Source organism: Pan paniscus, chromosome 21 (assembly GCF_029289425.2).
Source record: "Pan paniscus chromosome 21, NHGRI_mPanPan1-v2.0_pri, whole genome shotgun sequence".
Lineage (NCBI taxonomy): Eukaryota > Metazoa > Chordata > Mammalia > Primates > Hominidae > Pan > Pan paniscus.
Window position 1 is genome coordinate 50,031,985 of NC_073270.2, and position 13,277 is coordinate 50,045,261.

Here is a 13,277-nt window from a genome sequence, read left to right on the forward strand (position 1 = left end):
TTGCTCACTTCTTGAAGCATTTCTAAAGCCCAAATCCCTAGATTGAAATCCCTGGGTCTACATATTTTAAGTGTTTTTTGTTTTGTTTCGTTTTGTTTTTGAGAGGGAGTCTCACTCTATTTCTCAGGCTGGAGTGCAGCGGCACGATCTCGGCTCACTGCCACCTCTGCCTCCTGGGTTCAAGTGATTCTCCTGCCTCAGCCTCCCAAGTAGTTGGGATTACAGGCGCACGGCACCACGCCCGGCTAATTTTTGTATTTTTAGTAGAGACAGGGCTTCACCATATTGGCCAGGCTGGTCTCAAACTCCTGATCTCAGGTGATCTGCCCACCTCGGCCTCCCAAAGTGCTGGGATTACAGGCATGAGCCACCGCGCCTGGCCTACTACTAGTGAGAGGTGACAGCGTGCTGGCAGTCCTCAAAGCCCTTGCTCGCTCTCGGCGCCTCCTCTGCCTGGGCTCCCACTTTGGCGGCACTTGAGGAGCCCTTCAGCCCACCGCTGCACTGTGGGAGCACCTTTCTGGGCTGGCCAAGGCCGGAGCCGGCTCCCTCAGCTTGCAGGGAGGTGTGGACCGAGAGGCGCGAGCGGGAACCTGGGCTGCGCGCGGCGCTTGCGGGCTAGCTGGAGTTCCGGGAGGGCGTGGGCTTGGCGGGCCCCGCACTCAGAACAGCCGGCCGGCCCTGCCAGACCCGGGCAATGAGGGGCTTAGCACCCAGGCCAGCGGCTGCGGAGGGTGTACTGGGTCCCCCAGCAGTGCCAGCCCACCGGCGCTGCGCTCGATTTCTCACCGGGCCTTAGCTGCCTTCCCGCGGAGCAGGGCTCGGGACCTGCAGCCTGCCATGCCTGAGCCTCCCACCTCCTCCATGGGCTCCTGTGCGGCCAGAGCCTCCCCGATGAGCGCCGCCCCCTGCTCCACGGCGCCCAGTCCCATCGACCACCCAAGGGCTGAGGAGTGCGGGCGCATGGCGTGGGACTGGCAGGCAGCTCCACCTGCAGCCCCGGTGCGGGATCCACTGGGTAAAGCCACCTGGGCTCCTGAGTCTGGTGGGGACGTGGAGAACCTTTATGTCTAGCTCAGGGATTGTAAATACACCAATCGGCACTCTGTATCTAGCTCAAGGTGTGTAAACACACCAATCAGCACCCTGTGTCTAGCTCAGGGTTTGTGAACGCACCAATCGACACTCTGTATCTAGCTACTCTGGTGGGGCCTTGGAGAACCTTTGTGTCCATACTCTGTATCTAACTAATCTGGTGGGGACGTGGAGAACCTTTGGGTCTAGCTCAGGGATTGTAAACGCACCAATCAGCGCCCTGTCAAAACAGACCACTAGGCTCTACCCATCAGCAGGATGTGGGTGGGGCCAGATAAGAGAATAAAAGCAGGCTGCCCGATCCAGCAGTGGCAACCCGCTGGGGTCCCCTTCCACACTGCGGAAGCTTTGTTCTGTCACTCTGCAATAAATCTTGCTGCTACTCACTCTTTGGGTCCACACTGCTTTTATGAGCTGTAACACTCACCCCGAAAGTCTGCAGCTTCACTCCTGAAGCCAGCGAGACCACAAGCTCACCAGGAGGAACGAACAACTCCAGACAAGCCGCCTTAAGAGTTGTAACACTCACCGCGAAGGTCTGCAGCTTCACTCCTGAGCCAGAGACATCACGAACCCACCAGAAGGAAGAAACTCCGAACATATCTGAACATCAGAAGGAACAAACTCCAGACGCACCACCTTAAGAGCTGTAACACTCACCGCGAGGGTCCACGGCTTCATTCTTGAAGTCAGCGAGACCAAGAACCCACCAATTACGGACACGCTAGGTTGCTATCTAAACAGGTGCGACCAGCTTACCTCCCCTTCTCCTAAGGTATGAGAATCCCTGTTTTCGGTACTGTGTGTGTTCAACTTTAAAACTCCCCAGAGACTGTATTCGAGGTTTCTGGGACAGTTTCTAAAGGTATTTAAACTCTAAAGGATTTCTCCTAACAGAACCTACCTTCTTGACAGCTCTCAAAAATGTTTTTATTTTTGAGACTTTTTAAAAGACCTGGCCAGGCACAGTAGCGCACTGCTGTAATCCCAGCACTTTGGGAGGCCAAGGTGGGTGGATCACCTGAGGTCAGGGGTTCGAGACCAGCCTGGCCAACATGGTGAAATCCCGTCTCTACTAAAAATACAAAAATTAGCCAGGCATGGTGGTGCACGCCTGTAATCCCAGCTACGTGGGAGGCTGAGGCATGAGCACTGCTTGAAGCCAGAAGGTGGAGGTTGCAGTGACCCGACACTAGCAACTGCACTCTAGCTTGGGTAAGACAAGACTATGTCTCAAATAAATAAATAAATATTACAAATAAATAAGACCTCTGCAGTTTATTCCTCTGGGAATTAGGTCCAGCTCCCCATGTCCATTAAACCTATGTGAACATGTGCAACCAGGCCTGAACTACATTTGTGTGTTGATGTAGAGAAAAAGGAGGCAGGGCTGCAACAAAGTCCACCCAGAGGTCTGCTTCCCCCATCATTCACCAAGAAACCAGCTGCCACAACAGCTCTGAGTGGGAGTTTCTTTTCATGTTGTTTCCAAAAATAAAAGCCATAGTCAGCTTGGGAAGAACTTTTCATCAAGCAGAACAGAGAAACAGTAGAAAAGATTCAAAGAGTTGGTGAGATTATCCAGTCCACCCCCATCGTTTATTACAGGAGGAAATTGAAACCCAGAGATGTTGAGTGACTAGTTCAAGGTCACACAAAAGAGTGGAAAAACCAGCAGCAGAACCCAGCTCAAAGCCAGGTGCTCTAACTTCCAGCTGAGCATCTTAGTCCATTTTGTGCTGCTATAACACAAGACCACAGACTGGGTAACTTATAAAGAACAGTGACTTCTTACAGTTCTGGAGGCTGGGAAGTCCAAGATCAAAGGGCTGGCATCTGGCTAGGGCCTTCTTGCTACATCATCCTATAGTGGAAGGCAAAAGGGCTAAAGATTTTGGGGGCTAGGGGACAAACTCATCCTTTATAAAGATGCTCCTCTCATGGTAACAAACCCACTCCCCAAATACTGGCATTAACCCATTCATGAGGCCAGAGGCCTCATAACCTGATTACCTCTTAATGGCCCCACCTCAATGCTGTTGCATTGGGGATTAAGTTTCCAAGACATGAACTTTGGAAAATATATTCAAACCACAGCACTGAGTGCTCTTTATGTTACAGCAGGGAGTATCTATGATCTCCACTCACAGTCCTTTAAGGCTAACTTTCTTCCAATCTCAGTTGCTTTTAAAAATGACAGGAAAGTGAGGCTTCTTGAAAATGGATGTCCGCATAAAAATCATGGTAACATATCTATGAGCCTTTGTGTGTGCTGTCCCCACTGCCTTGGATTCCCTTCTCTGCCTAACTGCTTGAACTCCTCCTCATCCATCAAAACCCAAAGAATTGCTGCCTTCTTTGAAAATATTCCCTGACTCTCCAGGGCCTCTGGTTGTTCCCTGCTTTATGTTCTTGGCCCTGACCTTGCCCCAGCACTCAGAACCCTTTATGGCAGGATTGGTTCTTCTCCATGAGAGTGAAAACTCTTCCAAGGCAGAGATGGACCAAATTCATCTTTGCAACACCAGCACACAGCTTAAGCTACAAAAGGATGGACTTTGAACCACAATCTCCAAGAGGAGGGGAGTTTATCATTCCACCCCAGCTCCCAGCTCACAGTGTGAGCCCAAGAAGGGTTTGTTGCTGCCAAAGGAATCTGAACAGGGAAGTTCTGCAACAGGAGGGGATTCTGATCCTGGAGCCACGGAGCTTTCAACAGACACTTCCTGGACGTGCCAAGCAGGTCAGGCTGACAAACGAGTGGGCACTAAGAGGCACAAGAAGCTCTCACATGTGTACAGGCCTCCAGGGCTACAAAGCACTTGCAAAGGTGACCTCATCTGAGTAAACTTTGAAAGTGCTCTTCAGTGTTGCTTCTGTGAGGCCTACTTCACTTTTTACCAAGAGAACTGCTCCCAAGTCTGGCTGATCCTGACCTCAGGACTGTAAGACATGAAGGTGGCACACAGGGAAGGAGTAAGTCAAGCTAAGAAATACATGTCTGAACATGCATTTATATTACAAGACATACGGGGAAAAACAGGAGCAACTCTAGCCATAAAATAACCTGTATATGACAAGTTAAATTGAGAAAGAATTACCTACTTTCACAAAGTGCGCTGAGGTTTACTGGGCTCTGCACTTCCTTAAGAGTATTAGACAAGAACACACAAAATGCTGAAATATGGGATTTCATTATCTCAGTTTACTTTAATTTGCTTGTTTACACACACGATCTGTGTGTACATAACAGTGGCAAGAGCCATTCTCTAAATACAATCTGGTACCCAGACTATGACAGATGCACGTGGAAAATGAGGCGTCAGTGAATTAATCTCAACATAGAAAGGCAAAATAAGCATGGCAGTATTCTATGATCACAGATGCCCCCAGAGCCTGGGGGTAACCGACACTTTTCAACATAATACAGGACAATTTTAACAAAAGACCCAGACTCCAAATGGCACCCAAAATATATTCGTTTCTCTGCCTTCTCTAGAGGAGTCAGAAAGTTCTAAAGGCTTACTCAAGAAAAAGGAGGCAGGGAGACTATGGCCTGCTAAGCACAGATGCTGAGCACTTTACATGCACCATTTCTCTTCATCTCCACCTGACAGACGATGAAAACAAGGTTTGCCATGATCACACAGCTATCAGGAGTGGTGCCAAGATATGAACCCACATCTCATGTTTGCTTGAGCCCAAATCCTTTCACTTATGTCAGACTGTTTCACATAGGAATAGAAAGCATGCTCCCAAGGAAGAGGCAAGGGGGCTAAGCATGGACAAGTGGCGGAAGCCTCATCGATACAGAAGGCTCTGCAATTGACACTTTCCACATACAGTTAATTTAGTGCTGAGCCCGCATCAGACCCACGTGGGATAAATATCTGGAGATTTAAGTGTCACAAATGAACTTCTGGGGTCACCCTGTGCCTATTCCCTTTTGGTGCTGAACATGACACTTTGGAGAGCCTTTTTTTTTTTTTGAGACAGAGTCTCACTCTGTCGCTCAGGCTGGAGTGCAGTGGCGTGATCCTAGCTCACTGCAACCTCTGCCTCCTGGGTTCAAGCGATTCTCCTGCCCCAGCCTCCGGAGTAGCTGGGATTACAGGCATGTACCACCACACCTGGCTAATTTTTGTATTTTTAGTCGAGACGGGGTTTTATCATGTTGGCTAGGCTGGCCCAACCTCAAGTGATCCTCCCATCTCGGCCTCCCAAAGTGCTAGGATTACAGGTGTGAGCCACCATGCCTAGCCTAGGAGAGCTTTCAATCCCTTCAACAAGCCCCTGCCATCTACTCCATGGCCACTCCCACCACTGGTTTATGGGCATAGGCAACAGAGGGTCACATCTTACCAACGCCTCCAAAGCACCATGGTGCCACCTCCCATATCTCATCACCTGTGTTTCTGCTCCTTTTGGGTGCAACAAATCATGACTCATTGTGATGGATAAAATTAACCTCCAACTTGATGGGATATGAAATATTTAAAATATATCCTTATAGTAAAAGATTTTACACCGAAGATTCATCCTCATCCACTTAAGCTTCAGTGAAGCCAGTCAGGTGTAGTGCTTCTCAGTTAATGCTACTATTGGACTTGATTGGAGAGAGGGGCATCAAGGCGGCCTTAAGGGTGATTACCCCAACAGCAAGGGGCTCAGTTTGAAAGGCTTAAGGAGACAGTCTGGGAGAGAAGAGGGGATATCTTATCACAGGGCGTGGAACTGTGCCTTTGTGGATGGAGGTGACAGGATTTCTAACCCTTCCCAGCATTGTCACAGCAAAGGCCACAGAATGACAAAGCTGGAAACTGAAAAGTGCTGCAAAGGGGAGAGAAAAAGGAAACTGATTTCAAGTCCAGCTGAACAGGCCCAGGTATGGTTTGGTTTAGTTTGGTTGGTGATGCAAGTAACAGGAGGGAGGGACCACAGCCATGCCACCCTTCAATAAGGGTGATTTTGCAAACAGGTTGGCTTTTTGCCATCAGAGGGAGGCATTTTACTTCACTTCTGAATGATCATAATCTTGTCCAAAAGGTACAGATGCCCTGGGCCACAGCAGAGTGATCAGTGCACTCAGCACATGACCCTGAAGCACACTGTTCAGTCTATACCACTGATATGTGGTCAGGGACATTTCGGTGCAAGAACGCATTCTGCAAAATTACCTTGATTCACCTTAAAATTCAACAGGTTGTTACTAAAATGCCTGCTTTCTGGTTTGATTATCTTATTTATTTATAGAAACCAGGGTCTCACTATGTTGCCCAGGCTGGTCTCAAACTCCTGGGCTCCAGTAATCCTCCCACCTCAGCCTCCCAAAGTGCCAGGATTATAGGTGTGAGCCACTACACCTGGCCCAGGTTTCATTGCTAACAGAGAAAACAGCCCCATGAGGTGGAATTTAAGACTGTAAGCCCAGAGTTTGGTTCATAACAAGTACATTAGTGTTCTAAACCAACCAACCAATCAACCAGCCAACCAACCAACCAACAAACCCTCAAAACAACCTACATGTGCCAGAGTGCAGCACTGGCCTTGTGAGTTATTTTCAGGAGTTTTATCAACAAAGAACAAATATCATAGTTCTTATCAAAAACTGTAAAGGATTCGCTCAAAATAGGACAGAAAAAAAGTAATCTTATTGCTCCAAAAAAACCAGCATATAGTAATAGAAAACATGGACAGAAAATGATCATAGTCCATTACGTATGAATCGTCCAATACTTGGTCGGAGAGGCACTGCATCTAAAAGGGCCTGTTTTGGCGGCTAATCGCAAGTCAGTTGCAATATTTAAACACTTCATGGATGAAACAAATATTACAACCAGAGAGTGTCCTTCAGGCATCGGGGTGTTTTTATAAAGAACCCTGCCTGAGCTGGGTGTGGTGGCTCATGCCTGTAATCCCAGCACTTTGGGAGGCCGAGGCAGGCGGATCACCTGCGGTCAGGAGTTTGAGACCAGCCTGACCAACACGGAGAAACCCCATCTCTACTAAAAATACAAAATTAGCCTGGCGTGGTGACGCATGCCTGTAATCCCAGCTACTCGGGAGGCTGAGGCAGGAGAATCGCTTGAACCTGGGAGGTGGAGGTTGCAGTGAGCCGAGATCGGGCCATTGCACCCCAGCCTGGGCAACAAGAGCAAAACTCCAACTCGAAAAAAAGAAAAAAACCCTGCCTGAAATAGATGCCTATGCAAAACTGACCAGCAGGAAATACTGTTTTGTTTTGTTTTTTCTTTTTTGAGATGGAGTCTGCTCTGCCACCCAGGCTGGAGTGCAGTGGTGCGATCTCGGCTCACTGCAACCTCCACCTCCTAGGTCCAAGCAATTCTCCTGCCTCAGCCTCCTGAGTAGCTGGGATTACAGGCATGTGCCACCACACCCAGCTAATTTTTGTATTTTTAGAAGAGACGAGGTTCGCCATGTTGGACAGGCTGGTCTCGAACTCCCGATCTCAGGTGATCCGCCTGCCTCGGCCTCCCAAAGTGCAGGGATTAGAGGTGTGAACCACCATGCCTGGCTGGAAAATACTGTTAAGTAACAGCAGTAAGAGCCGTGAAAATCTAAAGACAACTGGAACCAGGGAGAAGGCAGCAAAGGAGTCCCAAGGCTCTGGCCACTCCTTTAGCCACACCATAAAGGCTTTCCTGATTCTGCCCTTTTGCTGAGCCTTAGGTCCCCACTCTAGGGACAAAAGGAGTGTTCCAGATAAAGGTCAAGTCTTACCAGGGACAAAAAGTGCCTAACTGGGAATGGTGGTGCTTGCAACACTGGTGATGTCGCCAAGAATAGTCTGAAGACTAAACTCACTCCCCAGACTTCAGCACCACCCACCAAAACTGCCTGGTACACTTTCCCTCTGAAGTAGGATCAATAATTTAGCCAAATAACTAAGTAAAATATATATTTGAAAAATAGATTAGCCATTGTCCTTCTGTCCCCCCTCTGTTACTCTTTTATTTCTTGTAACTATCTTGCTTCAAATTCAAACTACAGCTCTGGGGAGGAAGTCCTGGGGAAAAGGCTTTCGGATACCAAAACCCGTATGTCCCGTACCAGCTCAGCAAACCAAACAAGGTGCCAAACACCTTCTGGGACAAGTTGTGGAAATAAACAGCTGTGCACAGAAACATCAACACCCAGATGAAAGTCAGAATGCCCAGGGCCACAACCAGGGTGGTGATGGCGGTGTGGAGGCAGTGGCTTCGGTCCGTCTTCACCTCATGCAGCACAGACATCTCTTCTACAATCATGAGGGCGCAGAAGGTCAGCAGGAAGGAGTGACCTGAGATGTCAAAGCCATGCCAAAAGCCCCCTTCCTGGTGGCACTGCTGCTTGCTCTGGTGTTCCTTTCTGACCCCCTCCAGGGCTGGGGACTGGTAGCAGCTGCCCGTGTAGTGTTCGATGTTGGAGAAGATGGAGGTGCAGATGTACCAGATGGCCGTGCCCACAAGCAGGGTGCTCAGCCGCCGCAGGACCAAGCCAGCCTTGCCGGTCAGATGGTAGTTGGTGAGGGCAATGAAAGGCAGGAGGAGACAGAACGTCCAGGCCCAGGCCACTTTGACAAAATACCTGACAGAGGAGGAAAGTGGAAGTGAAGAGAGGGAACACGGTGGAGAGGACACCATGTCAGGACTCAGGTCTCTACACTGTCAGGGGAGGGAAAATGAGAAAACTGATCAAAGCTACAGCTCATAGCAACTATCATGTTTTAAGTACTTACCATATACTTCACTTACTAAGTACTTTATTTATTTATTTATTTTTGAGACAGAGTCTCGCTCTGTCACTCGGGCTGGAGTGCAGTGGCGCAATCTCAGCTCACTGCAACCTCCGCCTCCCGGGTTCAAGCAATCCTCCTGCCTCAGCCTCCCAAGTAGCTGGGATTACAGGTGCGCATCACCCCGCCTGGCTAATTTTTGTATTTTTAGTAGAGAGGGGGTTTTACCATGTTGGCCAGGCTGGTCTCGAACTCCTGGCCTCAAATGCTCCGGCCACCTTGGCCTCCCAAAGTCCTGGGATTACAGGCATGAGCCACTGTGCCCAGCCCTCCCCTCCTCCCCTACCCCACCCCTGTGTAAGTACTTTAAATGTATTAACCAGGTAATCCATTAACAACTCTATGAGTTGGCCGGGCGCGGTGGCTCACGCCTGTAATCCCAGCAGTTTGGGAGGCCGAGGTGGGCAGATCACGAGGTCAGGAGATCGAGACCATCCTGGCTAACATGGTGAAACCCTGTCTCTACTAAAAATACAAAAAATTAGCCAGGCGTGGTGGCGGGCGCCTGTAGTCCCAGCTACTTGGGAGGCTGAGGCAGGAGAATGGCGTGAACCCGGGAGGCGGAGCTTGCAGTGAGCCGAGATTGTGCCACTGCAGTCCAGCCTGGGCGACAGAGCGAGACTCCATCTCAAAAACAAAACAAAACAAACGAAAAAAAACAACTCTATGAGTTAAGTACTGTTAATATCTGTCTTTAACAGAGAAGAAAACTGAGACAGAGGGAAGTGCCACACCAAAAGTGGAGGCCAGAAGTGGAGGAGCCAGGATTCAAATCCAGGATCTGTCGTCTTAAGCACTATGTTATTTACTTAGGAAAATAATATAAATAAATAATAATAACTGAGCATTTACCAAATGCCAGGAGCTTTCACACACATTCACTTTCCCATAGAGCACTCACATTTACCCTGGGAGGAAGGTGCCATTGTTCCATTTTATAGACAAGAAATCTAAGGCTCAGAAAAGTTCAGTACCTTGCCAGGGTCACACTCACACAACCAGCATGCACAGATTAAACCACGGTTTGGATAGCCCCCAGACTCATGCTGTTTCTCCCATACCATATGTGGTTTTTTATTTTTTATTTTTCTGAGACAGGATCTCACTCTGTCCCCCAGGCTTGCGTGCAGTGGCACAATCACACCTCACTGCAGCCTCAAACTCCTGGGCTCAAGCAATCCTCCTGCCTCAGCCTCACAAATAGCTGGGATTACAGGTGTGTACCAATGTGCCTGGCTAATTTTTTTTAATTATTATTTTTGTGGAGATGGGGCCTTGCTATGTTGCCCACACTGGCCTTGAACTCCAGGCCTCAAGCAATTATCCTGCCTCAGCCTCCCAAAGTGCTGGGATTATAGGTATGAGCCATGCACCTGGCCTGGTTCTTTCCTAATGGCAGAAACAGTCTTACAACAATGAGCTTTACTTTAAGCCAAAGACACGGGTTCAACCCTTGACTCTGACTTAACTTATTATACCTCCTACCTCTCCAGCCCTCAGTTTCTTCAGCTATTAAACAGAGCTGGGGGGACCAAATGATTTTTTTTTTTTTGAGACAGAGTTTTCACTCTTATTACCCAGGAGTGCAGTGGCACGATCTTGGCTCACTGCAACCTCCGCCTCCCGGGTTCAAGCAATTCTCCTGCCTCAGCCTCCGGAGTAGCTGGGATTACAGGCACCTACCACCACACTCGGCTAATTTTTGTATTTGTATTTTTATTTATTTATTTATTTTGAGACGAAGTCTCACTCTGCCATCCAGGCTGGAATGCAGTGGCATGATCTCAGCTCACTGCAACCTCCGCCTCCCAGGTTCAAGTGATTCTCTTGCCTCAGCCTCCTCAGTAGTTGGAATTACAGGCACGCACCACCACGCCAGGCTAATTTTTGTATTCTTAGTAGAGATGGGGTTTCACCACGTTGGCCAGGCTGGTCTTGAACTCCTGACCTCAAGTGATCCACCTGCCTTGGCCTCCCAAAGTGCCTGGATTACAGGTGTGAGCCACTGCGCCCAGCCTGGTTCTTTCCTAACGGCAGAAACAGTCTTGCAACAAGGTCTTACTTTAAGCCAAAAGACCGGGGTTCAAATCTTCACTCTTACTTAACTTACTATACCTCCTACCTTTCCAGGCCTCAGTTTCTTCAGCTATCAAACAGAGCTGAGAGGACCAAATGATTTTTAAGGTCCCTTCTATATCCCAGGATTCACTAGTTCCCTCTCATTAATCAGCACAGAGGCTTGGAACAAAACTCCAGGATCCATGGCTACCTTCAAACAACAGGGGTGTGTTGTCAGCCAGGCCACTTGGCTCCCAGCTCACCTAGGCCAGAGGAAGCAGCAGCTGCCTTGTCCGCCTCCCCAGTGTTCACGAAAGGTGGCTGACCTAAACCCAGGACAGAGACTTGGGGCCACTACCACTCTCATGATCTATTCTTAGCCCAGCCTCTCAGGGTGGGTGACGAAGGAAGGTGGACCAAGGACAGAAGGACTTTTCTCTAGGTTCCAATGGATTCTCAGGCACCACCCCCAGGCCTGTCACTAAAATCTTCACTGGGACTGATAAGGAAGATCTTGCCAGAGCCAAGACCCGTCAGGCATTTGAGGAAGCTGCCTGTGAAAGGAACCAGGGTTTTAAGCAGATAACCAAAGTTGGGCTGACTTTCAGGACACGCCAGAGACACTTATTCTGGAAAACACTTAGGCTCACATCAAGGGAGCAGTTTTATCTTTCAGAGTTTCCCTTTATGGCCGCAACAGAGTTTTTGTGCAATAAACTTACTAACCGGGAGTTTTGAAAAAAGCAAGCAAGCAAAGGAGTGGATGGGTGGAGTTAAGGAGATGTCTCAAAGCGCCCAGCTGGGATTGCTTTTCTGGGCCACTGCCATGCATTCTGAGTGGCTGAGATGATCCAAGGAGATCCAGGGGAAAGGGCACAGACTAGGGGGTTCCAGCCCTCTGTGAGTATCTCACAGGCGGGGGCTCTGCCTGTCACAGGCTGGGGCGAGGCTCTTCCACAGGTCGTAAAGGGATTCTGTCACGCGCTGGAGGGATCTGATCTGACGCAGGGTGGGGTCTGCGCGGGGTCTGCCACAGGCAGGCAGGACAGAGGTGAGATGGCATCTCCCAAACAGGGCAGGGGTCAGCTCCTAACTCCAAGGGGAGGCGGGGGAGTGGTGACATGGGCTGGTTCATCCCCACCCCATTCCACACCCCTACATATACAGAGACACACACGACCCCGCTTGTCACCACCTGCCCAGTCAAGCTCATGCTGCCCAAAGTGGGTCTGCAAACACGAACTGCTAGTGACACCAGCTACCCCGGGGCCTCCCAGGCGTGACACGCGTGCAGATGCTGCTGTCACGGCTAGGAGGAGGGTCTCCCCTCCAATGACTCGTCCACCACGGCAGCTAGCACCGGCTTCTCTGGGCGAGGCGACAGCGGGCCGGCTCGGGCGGGGACAGCGGAGGACCGGGGTGCACTCACACGTTGAGGACGTTGCGCTTGTTGCTGAGGTAGCTCTCGGGCAACGGGGACAACTCCTTGAGGAGGGAGCCCGCCAGCATGGAGGCCACCAGGGCCCAGGGCAGGTAGCGCCGCACGGCCGCCCGCACCAGCGTCCCCCGCAACAACCACTCGCAGCGCTCCAGATGCTCCATGCCGGATCTCGTCAGCCACCGTCTTCCTCTCCGTGCCCTCTCGGCCACCGTATCGCCCTTCGCCCGGACCTGCGCCTCCACCTCCCTTCGAGCGCATGCGCACTGCCCGCGAGTCCCACAGCTTGAGGCGTGCTTGGGCTCCGGAGCCCGCGCGCTCCCCCTCGTGGCCGCTGCTGCCTCTGGCGCGTGTCGGTCCCCGAACTCGCTCGTCTCCTCTGCGCTCTCCTGGCCGCCCCCTCTCCCCGAGCCTCCGCGTCTTGCTCTGGTCTGGGAAAAAGCGCTTGTGAAAGTATTTGCTGGAGGCTGGAAGAGGATAAATGTAGCCCTGGAGAATTGGAGCAGTAGTCACAGCATCATTTGATCTTTCTTGGAGCCTCGGAGACACCTCTGCCATCTGAGCCTTAGTTTTCTCATCTGTAAAATGCGAGAGACAAGAGGAGATCAACCTTTCCCAAAAGCTAGTTTATGAGCTCAGGGGTTCATTACGTTGGCACAGGACATGAGATGAAGTTTCCTTAGGAATAATTATTGTATTTATTTGTTTATTAGTTAGAGAGGGGGGTCCCTCTCTGTCGCCCAGGCTGGAGTGCAATGGCACCGTCGCAGCTCACAGCAACCTCAAATTTCTGGTCTCAAGCAATACTCCCACCTCAGCCTCCCGAGTAGCTGGGACCACAGGCGGGCACCACCACACCTGGCTAATTTTTTTTATTTTTATTTCTGTAGA

At 50.2% G+C, this 13,277-nt stretch overlaps 1 protein-coding gene across 1 annotated transcript; it reads right to left on the reverse strand.

Annotated features, from left to right (window-relative positions):
• Positions 1 to 4,278: 4,278 nt before the first annotated feature.
• On the reverse strand, positions 4,279 to 12,691 carry FITM2 (fat storage inducing transmembrane protein 2). The gene is made up of 2 exons (XM_003825923.6): positions 12,378 to 12,691; positions 4,279 to 8,682 (listed from the first exon to the last, which is right to left on the reverse strand). Exons 1-2 carry the CDS (start codon positions 12,548 to 12,550, stop codon positions 8,067 to 8,069), a joined length of 789 nt encoding a protein of 262 aa, XP_003825971.1. The 5' UTR covers positions 12,551 to 12,691; the 3' UTR covers positions 4,279 to 8,066.
• Positions 12,692 to 13,277: the final 586 nt, after the last annotated feature.

Bases quoted from the DNA above. Each gene is read 5' to 3' on its own strand.
- FITM2 (XM_003825923.6), bottom strand. From the start codon at position 12,550: ATGGAGCATCTGGAGCGCTGCGAGTGGTTGTTGCGGGGGACGCTGGTG. The intron at 8,683-12,377 runs GTGAGTGCACCC...CTCCTCTGTCAG, and splicing joins AAGCGCAACGTCCTCAACGT to GTATTTTGTCAAAGTGGCCT.